This window comes from Dasypus novemcinctus, chromosome 7, assembly GCF_030445035.2.
Source record: "Dasypus novemcinctus isolate mDasNov1 chromosome 7, mDasNov1.1.hap2, whole genome shotgun sequence".
Classification (NCBI taxonomy): Eukaryota; Metazoa; Chordata; class Mammalia; order Cingulata; family Dasypodidae; genus Dasypus; species Dasypus novemcinctus.
In genome coordinates this window covers 49687803-49700619 of record NC_080679.1, presented here as the reverse complement: position 1 = coordinate 49700619, position 12817 = coordinate 49687803, and the positions used below count along the sequence as shown (strand labels likewise).

Genomic DNA, 12817 nt, shown 5'->3' with positions numbered 1-12817 from the left:
TCTCTCCCACCTTGGAGGGTCCCAGAGAAGACGAGAAGAAAAGACAAGCAGACACAAAAAAAGAATGTACAGCAAATGGACACGGAAAGCAGACAGTGAGTATAGCAGCAGGTAGAGGGAATAAATAAAATTAAATAAAAATAAAATAAAATAATTAAAATAATCAAGACACTTATAAGGAGGTGCTATATCAATGCTAAAAGTTAAAAAAATGAGGTTTAATTTTATGAGATATGAATATGATTAACTATGTTTTTTCACTTACTTCCTTAACAAGGATACCTTGATCATGTCATTTAACCAATCTTTGCTCATTTATGTATCTTTCTGATCACTGGAAAAACCAGCGAGGTTGTTTTTAGGATTAAATGAGATAAATGTGCCTGGACAGAATTTTTTTTACAGTAATGCTCTATAATTTGTTAAGCTGCATTTTATCTGTTATTTTATATTTTGAAGTTGAAATTAAAAAAAAAATATATATATATATATATATATATATATATATATATATATATATATATATATATGGCATTGCTGAGAGGAATTAATGATGTAAATAATGGAGATAAATACCATGTTCATGAACTGGAGCACTCAGTACTACTGAAATAGCAATTCTCCCTAAATTGACCTATAGACTCAATGCAACCCCTACTAAATCCCAAGAGGCTTTTTTTGGGGGGGTGGGGGGGTGGAGCGGGGGGCAAGGCAGGAACTGATAAATTGGTCTTAAAATGTATATAGAAATGCAAAAGACTGAGAATAGTCAAAGAAATTTTGAAAAAGAAGAATAAAGTTGATGACTTATATTACAGAATTCCAAAATTTACTACAAAACTGTAATAATCAAGATAATGTGGTGTTGGTATAAGGATATACATATAATCAGTGGAACATAAATAGACTCTCCCATCTATATGGTCAAATGATTTTCAGCAAAAGTGCCAAGATAATTCAATGAGATAATCTATCTTCAACAAATGGAGCTGAAATACTGGGACAAACAAATGCAAAACATTGAAACTCACATATAGACAAAAACTAAGTCAAAACAGATTATGGACCTAAATGTAAGAGTTAGAACTCTAAAGCTTCCAGAAGAAAATACAGGAGAAAATCACTGTGGCCTGTTTAGGAAAAGATTTCTTAGCTATGACTCCAAAAGCAAGAACATTAAAAGAAAAAAAAATGGTAAATTGTACTTTCACTTTTCAAAAAAACATTTAAAAAAATGAGACAAGCCACAAAAGCCACAAACTAGGAGGAAATATTACAAAAGTATATCCTTTAATTCTGTAGCCAGCTTAACCATTAATTCAAGAGCAAAAATGAAATACAGGCCTTTACAGACATAAAAAGTCTAGCATTTACTACCCATAGGTTCTTATTGAAAGAACTACTAATGGCTTTGTACTGACAAAAAAAATGAAAATGAACCCAGAAATAAGGAGTGGAATACAAAGGCAATTTTCTAAGAAATTAGAAAACAGTTTAGAAAACCTAAACAAGTGTTCACTTTTTTAAAAAAGAAAGCATGGGGAAGGACTTGGTGGAATTAAAGTGTTAAACAATTATCACACGGAAAATTTAGAGTTAAGGTTAAAGCATTCTAAGGTCCTTTTGTGTATATAAGGGAGAAGGTATAGAAAATGGTTCTTGGACTTGGAAAAATATAAATTAAAGTACAGAATTTTAAATGTGAGGATAACCATTAAACATGCTACTAAAGTACAAAAATTCCAAGACTGAATTTTAATAAATCTATGTACATCCTGTTTATAAAGATATAACTAAAAGAAATGACATGAAACTATCAAAAGTAGACTTTTGTTTTATATAACACAGCAGCAAAGATAATATAAAAAACCTCCTAGTACAATTTTATAAATGCTGGGTAATATATCACAAACCTTTTTAAAGGCATGGCTGAGTTTTCAAGAATGAAAGGGAATGGTGGGGGAGGGTTGGAGAAAGAAATGGCCAGGCAGAGTAATTAGCAAAGAACTTACTGATGCTCTGGCTCCTGCATGGGGGCAGGGCCTTGAATTTTTAATGGCCTCATGGGAAAGACAAAGATTATCTTAGACCTGAGGGAAAGGGCAAAATTCAAACTGAGACTGCATAAAGCTGGAACCCAAGGTGGGCTCTACCCTCATCTTTTCTTTTTTTAATAGTTGTTTTTTTTTTTAAGATTTATTTATTTTTTAATTCCCCCCCCCCCCAGTTGTCTGCTCTCTGTGTCCATTTGCTGTGTGTTCTTCTGTGTCTGCTTGTATTCTCATTAGGCAACTCTGGGAACTGATCCTGGGACCTTCTAAAGTGGGAGAGAAGCGATCATTCTCTTGTGCCACCTTAGCTCCCTGATTTGCTGCATCTCTTATCTCTCCTCTGTGTTTCTTTTTGTTTTGTCATCTTGCTGCATCAGCTCTCTGCATGGGCCAGCACTCCTGCATGGGTCAGCACTCCTGTGTGGGGCAGCACTCCTGCATGGGCCAACACTCCTACATGGGGCAGTACTCTGTGCAGGCCAGTAGTCTGTGCAGGCCAGCACTCCATGCAGGCCAGTACTTCGCATGGGCCAGCTCACCACACAGACCAGCTTGCCTTTACCAGGAGGTCCCTGGGCATCGAACCCTGGTAGACGGGAGCCCAATTGCTTGAGCCAAATCTGCTTCCCTCTACCCTCATTTTAAGGGAGGACTAGAAATAAGAGACACAGGGAGTCATCCCAAGAAAGCTCATCTGTCCTAGCCAGGATTCAGGATAGGAGAAAATTTCTTATAAGAATTTGTAGCCATGAGGGGTGGGGGAGAGAAAAGGTGAATACTGGGGATTTGGGGGTCTGTAGTTGAAACCGCAATGTCAAGGAATGTCCTTTTGGCAATATGGCAGGGGAGGGTTACTGGTTTAGGATGTTGGATGTGGGGGCATTCAGGTCAGGGTGCAGCTGGGCAGGCTTCTAGAGAGTATGTGAGTGTTCATCCTGTCATACTGTGCTGTATCAGTGGGTGGAGACCTACATAATGAGTAGGAAAGCCTTGGGACTCCCATCCTGGGAAGTCCTGCTGCCTTCTCAAATAGAGGTGTGGGAGTCTCTTGAGAGCACAAGCAGTACCTAAAAGGGGAGGACAGGCCAGTATATCAAGCCCTCAATGTTGCTGCAAGTAACTAGGAATCTTGTTCTTCAAGGAGTGAAGCCTCCTGGTTGCCATAGGCCCCAAGGGAAGGAGGGAGGAATAGAATAAATGGATCATGGGGCATTTTGGGAGCAATGGAAGTGTTCTACATGACCTTGCAATGACGGATACAGATTATGTTAAGTTCCATCAAAATTCCTAAAAGTGTATGGTCCATAATATAAATCATAATGTAAACCATTGACCATTATTGGTAGCTATGTTTCAATATTTGTACATCAATTGTAACAAATACACCTTCCACATATAAATTGTTATTAATAGGGGAAACAGGAAATGGGGAAGGATGTTGGGTATATGGAAATCCCCTATATTCTGTATGTGACTTTACTATAACCTAAAACTTCTTTGAAGACAAAATGAAAAAAGCAAGACACTGGGGGAATAAACAGAAGAAAATATCACTGTACATACAAAACAGGAGGTCTTACATTGATGAAAGACATAATATCAAAAAATTTTTTAAATATTTTTCCATTATTTTCTATTATTCCAATTTCTTAGATTGTATTTTATTTCTATTTTTAAAACTATCATTATTTCAATTTCTTATTAATTGTATTTGGTTATTGTGTTGATTTCATTTTTGAAGAAGTTTTGGATCACAGAAGGGTTGCAACTATGACAGGGGAGGATCATTGGTGAGGGGTGTCAGTGATGGGGAATACATTGGAGGAGGTTCACCTGGGGCATATACATAAGGTATATAAATGCATTCAAGTGTTCATAGGCCATTGTCACAGTGGGTGAAGTGTCACACAATAACCAAAAAAATATAGAATTCATTCCCATCCTGGGGAGCTCTGCCACATTCTCTAATGGAACAGCAAGAATTCCCCAAGTACAGGGGCAATGACTAGTGAAGGAGGATGGTCCACTGATGGGCCCTTGATATTGATGACTGTACTTAGATACCTTTACTTTAGAAATTGAAACTTAGCCTAGTATTATAGGGTTCCTAAGAGTTACTTCCTGAGACCCTCCTTGTTGCTCCAATGTAGCCTCTCTCTAAGCCAAGCTCAGCATATAAATGCATTACCTTCCCCCCATGTGGGACATGACCCCCAGGGATGAGCCTCCCTGGCACTGAGGGATCACTATCAAGCACCAAATAGCAATGCAGATGGAGAAAGACCTTGACCAAAAGGGGGGGAAGGTAAAGACAAATGAGTTTATATTTCTAAGAGACTTCAAAATGAGTTGGGAGGTCATTCCAGAGGTTACACTTATGCATGTTTCAGCAGGATTTCATTGACTGTCAAAGTAAATATTACTTCAAATAGTGGGGCTCCTGAGGGCTCTGGAGATAACAAGACACTATAGTCATGGCAGATAGATCAGGAGTTCAGTGCCTTGACAGTGGGCCCTACTTTGGAATTTATGCTCCCCAATGTGACAGAGTTGGACTCAGTTTTGGTTCCCCTTCACATAGCTCTTCTGACCCTTCTATTTGAACCTATAATTAGCACTAGAGTCGACAGGTTTATGTCCAATAGACTTAAATCTTTGGGATGTCCATCAGCCAGCAGGACCCTGAATCTCAACAGAGGTGTGATACCTACTCTCTAGTTCATTGGACTCACCCAGGACAACTAACAAGGAGATGATGAAGGTTAACAACCATCCCAAAGAACCGAAAGAGTCTACAACTGTAAGCAAGGGAGTCCCATCCATCCGCCCTATGGGTTTGAAGCCCCCTCTCAATTAGACGTGCAGAGGCCTCACCATCCCAGAATCCTCAGGATTGGGGAATGAACTATGGACTAAAAGTAGACTTATTGGTATTCTACTATAAACTTATTGTGATTCTAGCAATGGGAGAACTTATATCATTGATGTGGAGGCAGTAGCCCCTGGAGGTTCTCAGGTCAGTGAGAGGGAAAAACAGGTGTAATGTGGAGGCATTTTTGGAACTTGGGAATTGTCCTGAATGACATTGCAACAACAGATACATGCCATTATATCTCTTGCCATAACCTACAAAATTGTGTGGGAGAGAGTGTAAACCACAATGTAAACTAGAATCAATGCTTTGTGTCAATACTCCAAAATGTATTCATCAATTACAATGAATGCACCACACTAACAAAGTATGTTTTTAACGTGGGAAAATGTGGGAGGTGCAGGGAGAAGGGGATATGGGAATCCCCTATAATTTTTATGTAACATTTATGTAATCTAAGTATCTTTTTAAATAAAATAAAATAAAAAATATATAAGATAAAATAAAAAGAATTTGTAGCCAGAGACCTGGATTTGTGGGCTGATTTTATACTGTGTGTGTGAATCGAGAGTGCTCATGTCGAGAAATAAATAATAAAGGGGCTAAGATGTTAATATTCTTCATGAAACTCCATTTGTTCTACACACAGCAGTATGAGCACTGATAGTCATAGTTAAATAAAAGCAAGCACAAAGCAACTAGCATAAGGCTGTGAGGAAACAAATCAAAGAGGAACTAGTGACTTGCTTCTGCATTGCTCCTTATAAACTTTTATGAAACTCAGACCGGGTTAAGCACTGCTCACATGGCTGATCACTTTTCTACACAATCAATCGCTTTTCTAAAAAATCAATCGCTTTTCTACACAAAGAAACCCACAATACTCCAGAGATGTCACTGTATCACCTGAGTGAACAAGCAAAAAGCAAACAAACAAATAAAATACAAAAGCCACCATGACTTTAACCAGAGACCTCTGAAATTCTTCTCTCTCTGGAAACATTAAGTCTTAACAGTGGTACCTTTATAGTCCATGATATTTAAAAGTGGAACACATTAACAGGATTAAACTCAATCTTTCTTTCATTCTTTATTTATACGCTGACCTCATTCCAATAAGGCTTTGAGGCATCCTTACAGATGCCTAAAATTCCTATATTTTAGACACAAATTTCCCAAGGGTTCCAACTAGAGTAATGCATACTGGTTAACTTATGGAACTTACATAATGACATTTACAAGAGCACTTCTAAAGTTTTCTCGTTCTTTATGTAGAGATTTGCCCTTTGATTTGGAAGTGGATGGACCAGCATAAGTGTCATCAACTTGGTCTAGTAATTTGCCTTTTTTTCCAAAGAGTTCCATGTATTCAGCTTGAACAAGAAAGTAAAGTTAGTTATTTAAAAAATAACCCAAATCATTTAATATTTAGAATAAAACAATAAAGTACCTTTTAAGAAAGAATTACACAGTTTAAAATCTCAAGTAATCTTAGTATAGTTTATTTACTTTTACTATCAGGAAGTTAAACGACTTTGATTTTTTGTTATCATAAGAGAAGCTTCTGACTATTTCAAGAATATGCAATTATTTTATGTTTTGATTAATATGCTAGTAAAGTCAAAAATTTCAATTATATTTACATAGTATCATCTTAAAATGAACAAGACTAAAATTGTGATATAAGCAAAATAGAAAATCATTTCAGAATATTTGAAGAACCAAATGAAAAAAAATGTTAATAGAAAATGGAATCAATTTAATGAATACATTTAATGAGTCAAAATTTTTAAAAAAACACAAAAATGACTAATTTGGAGGCAGTATTTATAAAACGAAATCCCTCTTAGGGAAAACTTTCTTGGCCTTTGATTAAGAGTCAATTTTTAACTTCTATATAAATCAAAATTTTATTATAAACATCCAATCTTAAAGTATCAGCTTTGATATCATGTATAACAGCCTGAAATATCTAAGAACTGGAATAAGTTATTTTTTAGGGAAACATTTGGGAGAAATTTTTCTACTTTACAGTCATTTTAGGTATTACAATTATATTATTCCATTAACTAAATTTTGTATGATATTTTTCTCTATAAAATATCCTTAAAATTTAACCTAGAATATTGAAGTTCTTACCATATGACTGTTCATTTTTAACACTGAACTGTTCTGGAACATCATCTTCCTGCTTTATACTCAAATGGAATGATGGAGCTGCTTGCTGCCACTGGGGCTTTGTACTTACCTACAACATGAAATTTAAATAGCATTGATGGAACAATATCAGAAAAAAATATTTTTTTCATGAAATGCATGAGTACTTACAAATACAGACATTTTCTCAAACAGATCAAGATATCTTGAAGGAAGGCACCAACACTCAACAGGAGAACTAATTCAGGTCTGTGAATGGTTGTGGTATGTGACATATGGCAGATATTACCAAAGACCAAACTACTGATTTGACATGAGGATCCATTACCTTAAAATGGGATGCTCATTCCAGAGAGTCAACTCATCCCCAAAGATGGCAAGTGTTTTTTAAGCCTTCCATTTTAATGAGTTCTCAACCACTGGAAATTTGTATAAATCTTGCTATTCAGATGAAAATAGATTTTTTAAAATCAAGGTATTATTTTTAAAATATCTCTTAAAATATAAATCCCTAAAAGACATAAAACTCAAAAAACACTGATGAAAAATTGCAAGCTACTGCCAAATATGAACTTAAAATCAGATGTTTCACTGACAGGAAAGGATTATTATTCATCACAGATGCTGAATATTTATTCAATAATTGAAATTAAACTGATATTTCAAAATCTGTATAGTAGTAAGATACTTAAAAAACCAAAGGTAAATTTTCTTTTTTCCCAGTTTTAAAATTTGCTATTTTTTTATAGAGGAAATACAATGTCTATTCCATTTCAGGTTTTTGTCTTTTAAACTAGAAACCTTAAGATAGATTCTGCAGAATTAGGGTAAACATATTATGGTTCTATTGTACAGACTCAGTGTGATAATCTTGGAATTACCAATGCAAATAGATTTGCATTTAAAACATGTATTTTAAGATGTTCAAGATCATTCACCTAGGAACTTTCATTCACGTTTTCTAAATGAAAAATGTCATTCATTTTAATTATCAGGAATTTTCACTGCATAAAGACATACAAATTCAATTTTATAGCACATTTGGGGTTTTTAAAGTATCTTTCAAAACAAATCATGTTTATACTGAATCCCAACTAAAACTCAGCTTCCAAGAGTCACAAGAATATAACTGAATGGCATCAAACCCAATATAAATGGCAACCTTTGTGACAGTGAAATTGATATTACCCAACACTTTATCACTTTAAAATGTCTATCAATGGCCTCTTCCTCAAGACAATGATAATTTATAGTCAGAAGAGTGAAAAACTCTTTAAAATGTCAAAATCTGAGAACTCTTCTACACACAGCAGTTCTATGCTGCAAGAACCTTCTCCTCTGAGTTCATCAAATCAACTCTTTTATTTTCAAACTCTGAAGCTGAGGCTGAGATTGGCGACTAACTACCCCAAGGCTGTAAGCCAGTTAGTGACAAAGCTATAACCTGAGCTCTTGTTTCCCGACTCCCCTATGATAATCTTACTGCTAGTCTATCTTGCTGATTCTTTTATCCAGAATACTCAAATATTCTGCACATGCTCAGAAATTATACTAGCTTATGTTAGTTCATTAAGATCATTTATTTTTCTTAAGATACGCACCTCATAGAATTTCTCCATGAGAAAAGAATCTAATGGAGCACAGAATTCAACATCAAAACTTCAGTAACTTATTTTCAAGATTGAGAACTACAACATTTTTAAGAGAGCAAAAAATAGAATGAGAGCATATTATAAATTACCGTAGACAACTGTGGCAAAATTCTTAGTGGCACCTTTGGTTTTTCTTTGCTGGCTGACTTATCCTGCATAAAAAATATGAAAAAAAAAAAAACTGTTTACTTTGTTGAAAATAAAATTCATTCACTCAACCAAACTTTACAAAGTGTCTATTCTGAAGTAAAACATACATTATCCAAAAACATTTAAAAATATACTTACTATTTTATTAATTCTCAATGTTTGTCTTAGAACAGCTTCCTTTGTAGCAAAGAAATCAGGGAAAATGGCACCCAATAATACTTATCAGCTCTGGGGAAAGGATCGCTCTTCCAAGCTTGTCTTTAAACACTTTGCCTTAGACCTGGAGTGAGCAGCTGCTCCTTACATCTGCTAATCTGTATTCTCCAGAGCTGCACTGTCTACTACCATATCCACTAGCCACATATAACTACTGACCACCAGAAACATGTCTAGTCTGAAGTGAAAAGAGTTTAAGTGAAAAATATATACTATATTTTCCAAACAGAACAAAAATAAAGATTGTAAATTATCTCATTAATAATTTTTGTATTGATTGTATTATGTCAAGTTATGTTCTAAAAACTTCACATGGATTTCTCATTTAATTTTCTTAAAAACTATGAGAGGGAAGCGCCTGTGGCTCAATCAGCTGGGCTCCCGTGTACCTTATGGGCGGCCCTGGGTTCACGTTCCAGGGCCTCCTTGTGAAGGCAAGCCCACTGGCATGCTGCAGAGAGCCGCCCGGCCTGCAAGCGCCATGGAGAGCTGACTCAGTAAGGTGATACAACAAAAAAAAGGGGAGACAAGCAAAAACACAGAAGAGCATGCAGTGAATGGACACAGAGAGCAGACAGCACACAAAAAAGTCACAATGGGGGGGGGGGGGGAGGGGATAAAAAATTAAAATAAAAAAAAAAATTCTATGAGAGGAGGATCCAAGATGGTAGAGTAGGGAATGGCAGGCTACACTCTTCTTCCAGGAACTGTGGAGAGGTAAGCAGGTTTACCTGGCAGAAGGGAAGCCATAGATTTGAGGGTGCAGTTGAAGAAGGCGTCTACACAAGGGGGACCCAGTTGGCTGGGGAGGAGGGAAGCCACAGGAGATAGGGCAGGCAAGTCAGCACACAGGTAGCTCAGAGGGTGAGGGAAGCCAGGGAAGTTATTTGGCTGGAAAACCAGGGCTGAACCAGTTCCAGGATGAGGAAAGCCACTTGATAACCAGGGGTGTGTCCAGATGCCCAGTAAGCTCTTGAGGTGGGGAAGCTGCAGAACAAACAGGTATGGGGACCAGCACCCAGCCTGCTCAGGGGGAGACAGGAGTAAGTGGGAATGGGGGATAGGGCAGCTGGACCAGATCTCAGACAATTCCAGGAAAAGGAGAGATGCCAGCCAGAGCTGAAGGGGCTCCAGCTAGAGGGGAAGGAAAGCTGATCAGGCAGGCTGTAACACCCACCTGCCCCAGGAAAGGGAGGAACTGGGTCAGTGAAGGGTAGGCTTACAGGCATCTAACAGTCCAGGTTAGAAGAGAACGGGGAAAGGAAGCAGGTGAGCCATCAGACACCCAGCTGGCCTGACGGAAAGGGAGATGGATGAAAAGAGGCAACATACAAGCTGTCAGGTACCCAACTGGCCCAGGAGAGAAAAGAACCAGAGAGCAATCCATGTTGTCAGTCACCCAGCCAGCTCTATGGGGGAAGGAGAGCTGGGAGACTACAGTCTCAAGACAGGGAACTTACACTGAGATTTTATTTTTTAGATTTTTTAAAAAATTATTATTCTTGAATCTTTACTTTTTTCTCTACATCTGTGTATGTTACTTGTGGAGGGCAGGCCACAAGATGATTGATTGGTGAGCACCTGCAACATGAGATGCTTGCTGGTAGCCTGAGAGAGAGGCCTGTTGGTGGTTTTTTAATTTTTTCTTTTTTTCCCCTTTTTTGTCATTCTTTTCTTTACTTTCTTTTATTTTCTCCCTCTTCCTTTGCTTTTCTTTCATTCACCCTTCTACTGATTGGCTTTCATTTTCTTTTTTTTTTTTTTCATCTTTCCAATCTTTTATTCTATTTTTTTCCTATTTCTTTTTTTCCTCTACTTTTTATTCTTATTCCTTTTTATTTTTATAATTTTCCATTTATTACATTTTTTCCTGGCTCTTTTACAGCCCCTTTCCCATCCTTTTGAAAATTATTTTTCTCTTCTTTCTTTCCTTTTTATGGTCTTAATATTTTGGAGGTAGAACACAGACAATTACAGGGATATAGAATGAGAGGAATGAAGTGTTAAAGAGGACTCTTAACACAAAACAAAATTAAATAAAACTTAGAGTAGAAAGAGAAGTTAATCAACTGAATAAGCCCATCAAGATAAACAAATGCCTAGACACCAGCAAAAAATTACAAGCCATAGTAAGAAGCAGGAAGACATGGCCCAGTCTAATGAACAAACTAAAAAGCAGGAGATGCAGAACATAGAACAACTAATAAAAGATGCCCAAACAAATATCAGGAATCAATTTAATGAAGTGAAGGAAGACATGAAGATATTAAGAAGACACTGGAGGAACATGCAGAAGAAATAATAAACATACATAAAAAGATAACAGATCTGATGGTGATGAAAGGCAAAATGCAAGAAATTAAAAATATGCTAGAAGCACATAACAGCAGATTTCAACAGGCCAAGCAAAGAAGTAGTGATGATGAATATAGAACATCTGAAATTGCACAGCTAGTAGAACAGAAAGATTTTTTAAAATAGATAAAAGTCAACAGGGACTCAGGGAACTGAATGACAACACAAATTGCAAAAATATATGCATCATAGGCATCCAAGAGGAAGAAGAGAAAGGAAAGGGGCAGAAGGATTATTGGAGGAAATAAAGGCTGAAAATTTCCCAACTCTAATGAGGGACAAGGATGTACATGTCCAGGAAATGCAGCAAACTCCAAACAGCATAAATCCCAACAGGTCTACCTGAGACACAAATTTATCAGTTTGTCAAATACTCAAGACAAAGACAGAATCCTGAAAGCAGTAAGAAAAAAGAGATACATCACATATCAGGGAAGCTCAATAAAAATTAAATGCTGATTTCTCATCTGAAACCATGGAGATGAAGAGGCAATGGTATGACATAGACAAGTTGCTAAAAGAAAAAAAAATGCCAGCTATGAATTCTGTACCCAACAAAGCTGGCATTCAAACATGAGAGAGAGTTCAAAATATTCACAGATAAACATTGAGAGAGTTGGTCAACGAGAGTCCTGCCCTTTAATAAATATTAAAGTTCTGCAGATTGAAAGGAAAAACAGTAGAGAGAGGGTTAAAGGAGAGTGTGGAAAGGAAGATTATGTAAAAGGAACTAAAAGGATTAAAAAGTGAAAAAAAGAAAATATGACATATATAAACCTAAAGAAAAATGGCTAATGTAAGTACTGACTTCACAGTAATGAGACTGAATGTTAATGAACGAATAAGGAAAGAACTGCTGTCTACAAGAAACTCACCTTAGACCAAGGGATGCAAGGAGGTTGCAAGTGAAAGGCTGGAAAACAATTTTACACACAAACAATAGCCGAAAAAGGGCAGGAGTAGCCATAATAATATCAGACAAAATAGAATTTAAATGCAAAACTATTATAAGAGACAAAGAAGGACACTATATATTAATAAAAGAGGCAATCTATCAAGAAGAATGAACAATCTAAATATTTATGTGCCTACCAGGGTGCCCCAAAATACATGACACAAACAATAGCAAAACAAAAGGGAGAAAGAGATGCCTATACAATCAGTGGGGGACTTTAATACAATTATCACCATTAGCTAGAACATCTTAACAGAGAGTCAATAAAGAAAAAGAGGGCTTGAATAATACATTAGAGGAATGAGACCTAATAGATATATACAGAACATTACACCCAAATATATACATTCTTCTCAAATGCACATGGATCATTCTCCAGGGAAGACCACATGCTAGGTCACAAAATAAG

At 36.6% G+C, this 12817-nt stretch overlaps 1 protein-coding gene across 1 annotated transcript in view; it reads right to left on the bottom strand.

The window, feature by feature from the left end:
* The window catches only part of DNAH7 (dynein axonemal heavy chain 7), a 334263-nt gene that overhangs the window by 292987 nt on the left and 28459 nt on the right, over positions 1–12817 (bottom strand). Inside the window, exons 3-5 of the mRNA XM_058300437.1 lie at positions 8822–8884; positions 7063–7171; positions 6149–6296 (exon numbers count right to left, since the gene is read on the bottom strand). Coding sequence (XP_058156420.1) covers positions 6149–6296; positions 7063–7171; positions 8822–8884 — 320 coding nt within the window. The remainder of the gene's footprint in view (positions 1–6148; positions 6297–7062; positions 7172–8821; positions 8885–12817) is intronic.